Genomic DNA, 7,073 nt, shown 5'->3' with positions numbered 1-7,073 from the left:
TGATCTGGTTCGCAGTGTGTATGCTGTTTGTTATAAATAAAATAATTGTGACTCTGTAAGTTTTTTTTCGTTCGTTTCAATTCTTTTCTCTTCAATGTGAACGTGAAGTGCAGCTGTAGCTGTCTGATCTGATATAGCTACAGAGTGGAGAATTATAATTATTCATCAACGGACATTGAGATATCACGGGGGGTGGCAGTCCCCCAAGTGACGCAATACCAACACACATATACACATATTTATATGTGATATGTTTTTTTGCGTCACTCTATATATACTATAAAGAAATGAAAATCGATACCGCTGACTTTTGGAAAAGGGTTTTTGCATATTTTGGTAGTGCTCGGGCACGAAATTAAGAATCCGCAAATTTTTAAGGTAGGTGGCGTTTCAAAAAAAGGAATTTTTTTGGTTTTGTCCATTTTTGAGCACCCAAACCAGAATTTTTTTTCCGAAAAATGGAATATTCGGAAACTGGAGTTCGGGAGGATTGAAAAAAAAATTGTTGGAATCGATCGAAAAGTGTCTGAGATATGATCATTTCAAAAAATCTTACGAAAAAACTCGAAATTTTTGAAATGGTTTGTTTGTTTGTCGGCAAATTTTTTCCAAGACATTTCTTAAATCGCCGGAGACCGATTTCATTCGAAAGTAGATGGAAAACTGAGCATACATGTCTCTTCGAATTTTCCGCATAATTACTGTTAAAGATCATTAATATCATTTTTTGTTAAAATCAAATTTGATATAAATTTCGGACTGAAAACGCCAATTTCAATGCGATTCTGTGTTACAAGCAATATCCGGAAATGAAGAAGAATACATGAAAAATGCGTTCTTGATTTACTGATTGAATTTTCAATTGCAATTCCTTGTACAATGTACATGTTCCTACCCTCTAATACACTGGTAAGTAAAATTAAAAACTCACTCTTTCAAATGGATCGCACTTTTGCATGAAAAATGTAAACAAAAGAATACTTCCTCTTCATTTTTAGTGCAAAAATTGAAAAGAGAGGGCAATTCGTATTAAAGAGAAATAGAGTAATATTTCGTTACTGATTTAACGATTTATATATTGATATTGGTTTGTTTATTCAATATAATATCTTTTCAATGTAATATATTGTTTATGTTTAATATTTTTCAACTTAAGTTTTATGCTTATCCTTCAATAATTACTTTTGTTCAAGATTAGATTTTATATTTTCTTTTAAAGCACGTATTAAATTACTATAAATGTAAGAACAGAGAACAGAGAACATTGGTGTCACATCAAACCAAATATAATTCTCAACTCGGTATATTATGCTCAAAGCTAATAGCAATAATAGTCGTTGAAGTATATTTTTGATGTTATCCTTTTTTCGTAATTCGTTGGCTCGCTTTCGCTCATATTACGGTGTTGTCGTCGTCATCATCGTCATCGTTGCCTTTTCATTTCGTTTGTGGTTTCTGTGATTTTGCATTTAAAATGATGAGTGATTATGATGAGGTGCGATTATTTGCCTATGTTACTGTTCATGTAAGTCTCTGTAGTATGCGATCGATTATAGCTATCCGCCACTGGGCTATCTGGCGCATGGTTCATTTCATTAAGCAATATTGTCGTCTTCAACCATTTTTATGGAGACTGGCTCTCTTAGACGATAGCGTTTTTTTGTTTTCCTTTTCTTTTTATATCATAAGTTTTTTTCCTTCTTCGCTTCATTTAGTTTCAGTCGACTTAAAGATTAATGTCGTTTTGTGTCGATGTGAACTCAAAGCTATAAAATTTGCCTTCATGAAAGCTGATGTGGTGGAATTATATTAACGATCATTAACTATTTACCGATCGAACAAACGCGCAACTGCAAATTGTGAATATATGTGAGTTGCCATTGCTGCCGTGCAAAGTGTGTGTAAACCGGTATCTGAACAAAAAAAATAATGATAATAATAAAGAAATTGTGATGCAAACGTGAAAAGGAGTACAAAATATAATTTGATATCCACAAATACTCATACACACGCGCGCTACACCGTCTGACCGTGCCATCTGACAATAAATTTCCACATCAGCATAGACTCTCTTACGTTGATTTCGCATAGGATTTATACAATAATCGAAATTATATTTGTTATCATCGCCAATGACGGCAGAGAAAAGTGAAGCGGTTGCATCCTACTCAATTTTATAAAGTGATTTTTCATTATTTTCAACTGTGTATATAGAGAAGATTGAGATCAGCTACCATGTACTGTGGTAACATATGTATTTAATATAAATTCAAAACGGAATGCTATGCTCGACTTAATTAAATTTAAGACGAATACAATTTATGTTGAAGTGCTGATGAAAAAAATTGTTGTGGTTGGCTCTTTTATATTAAAATTGTTGCTGTGGTTGACACAATAGGCAATAAAAACGTGTTGAAATTATACAAAATAATAGATACAAGCATATTTTCAACAAGTGGAGAAGAAAATCAACGCATAAACTACCATTATTTTCATTTCGTTGATTTTTTTTACAGGCAAACGTGCGTAACAATTTGTTCAATTGAAGTTTGCCCTTTTTCACACAATTCCAGACACTTTGAAGATAATTGGTTATTCACTCGCACTGACTTTGCTCAAGATACGAAATGAGAGGAAATAAAATGTCTTACATCCGTAAGATGAACTTTTCCGCACTGTGATCCACAACATGCATTCATTACGTATCTTTTACCGTCAATATGAATTCATGAGAAAACTGAATCTGATACAAGTTTTACGATACAAATAATTTTTGAACGACTTTTCAATGCCTGTATGATATCGTAATCATGTGAAAATTTGCAGATGTTATTCTTTTCACAAAAAGCTAACATTCTGAAAATTTGAAGAAATTTCAATACAATTGAGTTTTCATACAAAATTTTCGTTTTTGAGCAAGAAATCCAAAATTTTCTTCGGGAGGTACCCCTGATTTGCATTGAAATCTCTTCAAACTCTCGAAATGTTATTTTTGCGTGAAAAAAATAATCTGTGCAAAGTTTTCATACAAAAATCAAAATTTTTGAAATTTTTCAATGAAAAGTGTGTCAAAATATATTTGTATCGCAAAACTAACGTCATATTCGGTTTTCTCGTACCCAAAAACCCCCCAATACATATTTTTGAGTGTTTAAGAGTACATTAAATATCACTTTTTTCATTCAAATTGAATTTTTCCTATGGATGGCCATGGGCATCACACCAGACATGACACGTCACTCTATCAACCAAAGTCGCTCAAAATCTAATGGTTTCTATTCCTCGGCACCCCAATCATCTAGTGAAGTCAGATTTTGAATTACTTTTCTTGTTTGAAAGTTATCGTGTTAACAAATTTTAGCGTACAGGGTACGGGGTACAGGATACAGGGTACAGGGTACCACGCACATACATTCGGACATCGAAAAATTGACTGATTCGTGTTCCCTGGCTCCTAAAACACCCAGAAAACATGTTTTTTGAGGGTGTTAATTTTTCGACCGATTCCAATACTTTACCTTACACACTGGGTGTGTGCGGAAAAGTAAAAAGAACGATGAAATGTTCAAATGATTCTGTACTAAATGAATTGATTTGATATAATATTGTACTGAAACAACTAACAATGAGCGAACTACACAAAAAAATCGAAAGCCAATAAAAGGATACGGTAACACATATGAAAATGTTGAATTAGAAAAGAAATCCAATGCATTCGGTTCATAAAACAGAAATAAAGAAATCGAAAAAACTCATACAACGCACCAAAAAATCTAGACCAAAAGATCGTTTATGTATGGTTTGCCATACGGATATAATTTGTGTGTGTGTGTGTGTGTTGATTTCATTGTGCATCGCCTTACTTGTCTTTTCGTTCTTTAGTTGAATCACACGTTCACTTTTAACCGAACCACCAATGCGCGCGCCTTTCAATGTTGCGACAACAAAAAGAATTAATTGGGTATTTTTGTGTCTTACCACTTAAAATAGACATGTATGTGTTTGTCTTTTTTTTATTTAAACATTTTTTCGAAATAAAATGGTTTTTTTGTTCAATCCTCTGGAAATCTTGTGTTTTTTGTGCTTTTCGTTTTTCATTTGTCCATGCATATTGATTCTTGTGTTTTTTTTTCCTTTTCAGAAAGGTCGCGCAGACACATAGAATGCAACGGTGCTGCCTTTGTCAATGCGGTTCTGAATCAACCTGTGCGATAGATTGTTAATTAAATCGAACATCCAACTTAACATTTCGAAAGAAATAAAAAAGAAACGCACACTTTCTCAAAGCTGGTTGCGGTATCTGTTTTTTCCTCCCGCAATTCAGCGATGGATGAGCTCGTTAAAATTGCCCCGTCCAATGGTGCGCAATATTATTGCATACAAAAGACATGCAGACAAAAGATTACAAATGTCGACTTCTGATTGGGAATAGTTCGATTGATGTTCAAATTCATCGACCAACAATATTTCGTTTTTTTTTCTCTCTTTTTTTCTGTTTTTTTCCCATTTCACTATGTTGAATTTGTGATATATCGTTGTTATTGTTGTTGTGCGGAAAGCGTTTTGATGACAAAAAGAGAGATAAACGAATAGGTCGCGCGCGCTCTTTGGCTTTGTGCACCAGCGCCTATGAGAAAGTGATAACACATAATTTACCGAAAAACAAAAACGAAAACACGATGCAAAAGCAAAACGAAAAGAGAAGAAAACAAAACCGTCCAAACAACGAGGCAACGCGCAAAACTTTTGTGTTCAGGTATGCTTGTTAGCGAATAAATAGAATACCTCTTAATGATGTAAAAATTCTTGAAATGATTCACAATCAACATTCACACAACGCAATGAATACATGGAATTCACGATAGATGCGTTGTCGCATCCATTGAAATGCTGAATGAAAATGCCGATGTCCACAGACGACGTGGCCAGCATTGAGCATTCAAGGTGCTCATTCTTGGTCAACTCTTAAATAATGTCCTCATTCGACGGAAACCTTTATTTACGGTGTTTGTTTTTTGGGTTAAATTTTTTTATCAGACTGCAAATTGCTACCGCCGATCAAAATGATTAACTTGATTTGCAATGTCGTTCGACTGTTTGATTTATTATTATTCCATGAGATCGACCGACCACGAGACTGATCATCGTTTGGCTCGAGACATTTTCACTAAACATTATTTTTTATTTCTTCGTTAAATTAAACAATAACCATTTTCATTGAAATTAAATGTTCAATGAATCATCACACAAATTTCATTTTTAAATAGTTTGTCATTTAATTTTTATGACATTAACATTTATATAAATTCAATAATAATAAAAATAAATACAATTAGTTAATGAATAACAATGCAATGCTTGCCAATTCAATAAAAATTAAGTTTCTCTTCTTCTTTTTGGTAATCAGTGTGTTTATTGTAATTTTAAACTAAATCAAAATCAATTTTTGCTCCCATTCGTCGAAGTGCAATTATCGTATTAACGGCTTTGATCCACCGTTTTTTAATGACATAACGTTTTAATTTGGTTTTTGTCACATGTAATTCTGTATTGAATGCTGAATTAATTAACCATGGATGATTCAAAGCATCCTGTGTCGTTAGTCGTTTGCTGTAAATAAAAAATTAATAAAATAATTTTGTGAACAAAATGAACCGATTGAAATGTGATTTCTTAATTTATATTTGATTCACACGATTTGAATGTGCCAAAAAGCAAAAAAACATACCTTCCATCCTTTTGCAGAAGCTGTTGTATAAAATGTTTGGCACAATCCGAAACCTGATTGAATGCATCGTCATCAAAATTATACTTGCAAAGTGTAACATTTGTCATGGTGTCTATGTCTGTATCTCCCATAAATGGTGATAAGCCCGATAAAAGGACATAACAAATTACACCTACCGCCCACATATCGGTGTAATGCGATATCGCATCAAACGATACAATCTCTGGCGCTGTTTTAATTTTTAAAAAAATATTAGCTTTATTAGTTATTAAAGTAAAATAATAAATACATAGTATTCATTTCATAAGGTCAGAAAGTAAACATACCGACAAATTCAGCGGTTCCGAACAAAATTTGTAGTTTTTTTGTGGGATCGTATCGACGGGACATACCAAAATCAATGAGTTTTATGCGATTCCCTTGACGTGATAAACACAACACGTTTTCTGGCTTTAAATCCAAATGGAGTATATCACGACTGTGCAAAAAATCTACCCCTTCACATATTTGCCGAATAAAAATTGTGCACGCCTTTTCCGTTAAAACATAATCTTCTTCGATAACCCGTTCGAATAATTCGCCACCTTGAATTCTGAACAAAAAGCGAATCAATTGGGTTGCACGTAATGATCGCAGATGGAAGATTTCATTGTATACTGAACTTACAATTCCAAAACACAAATAATAGTTGATCCATCATCAAATGCATCGTACAATTGTATGATTCTGGGATGATGTAATCCGCTCATAATTTCTATTTCTCTCTCCATATTACGTCGATCCTCTTTGCAGGTGACTTTTACAAATTTTGCCGCAAGCTGAAGCCCTGTTGTCTTTTCTCTACACACATATACCGTACCATATGTACCTCTACAAAAATTTACGCCAAAAAGAAATGTGATATATAAAAAATGAAACTGATTTTATAATGAAAAAGTAGTTAATTGAACTTATTTAAGCCAACTAAAATGAATTCTTACCTGCCAAGTTCTTCTGATGAAACATCATAAATATCTTTTGATATTGAACCTTTTTTCAATTGCACATCTCGATACGGAAAACTTGCTTCAACTTCTATAATAAGGAACAACAAATTGTAATTTTTAATTAAAATCTCGGAGTAAATTATAATATGAAATACATTCAATTCGAATGTCATTTTGACCAAAAAGTTATATACTTATATTATACTCATATATTTTCTCCCAACGTAAAAAAACACGCCTTTTTTCTCTCGATGATTTATCCTTAAAAATCACTCACTTCAAATGTTGTTTTTGATGCTGTTGTGTACATAAATCAAATAAAAAACCTCTATCGAGGTGAAGAATGAGTGACGAAACCA

General features: G+C 33.0%; 1 protein-coding gene across 2 annotated transcripts in view; it reads right to left on the bottom strand.

The window, feature by feature from the left end:
- Positions 1-5,363: 5,363 nt before the first annotated feature.
- The window catches only part of LOC116339168 (myosin light chain kinase 2, skeletal/cardiac muscle-like), a 10,325-nt gene continuing 8,615 nt past the window's right edge, over positions 5,364-7,073 (bottom strand). For both annotated transcript variants that reach the window (XM_031764881.1, XM_031764882.1), the window contains 5 exons: positions 6,709-6,802; positions 6,395-6,598; positions 6,055-6,320; positions 5,729-5,957; positions 5,364-5,610 (listed from right to left, as the gene is read on the bottom strand). In XM_031764881.1, the coding sequence (XP_031620741.1) occupies positions 5,424-5,610; positions 5,729-5,957; positions 6,055-6,320; positions 6,395-6,598; positions 6,709-6,802 (980 nt within the window). In that variant the 3' untranslated portion in view covers positions 5,364-5,423. The remainder of the gene's footprint in view (positions 5,611-5,728; positions 5,958-6,054; positions 6,321-6,394; positions 6,599-6,708; positions 6,803-7,073) is intronic.

The sequence above is a fragment of the Contarinia nasturtii genome, unplaced genomic scaffold, assembly GCF_009176525.2.
Source record: "Contarinia nasturtii isolate CC-2019 unplaced genomic scaffold, AAFC_CNas_1.1 Cnas_scaffold_493, whole genome shotgun sequence".
Classification (NCBI taxonomy): Eukaryota; Metazoa; Arthropoda; class Insecta; order Diptera; family Cecidomyiidae; genus Contarinia; species Contarinia nasturtii.
This window is presented reverse-complemented; position numbering and strand designations above follow the sequence as displayed.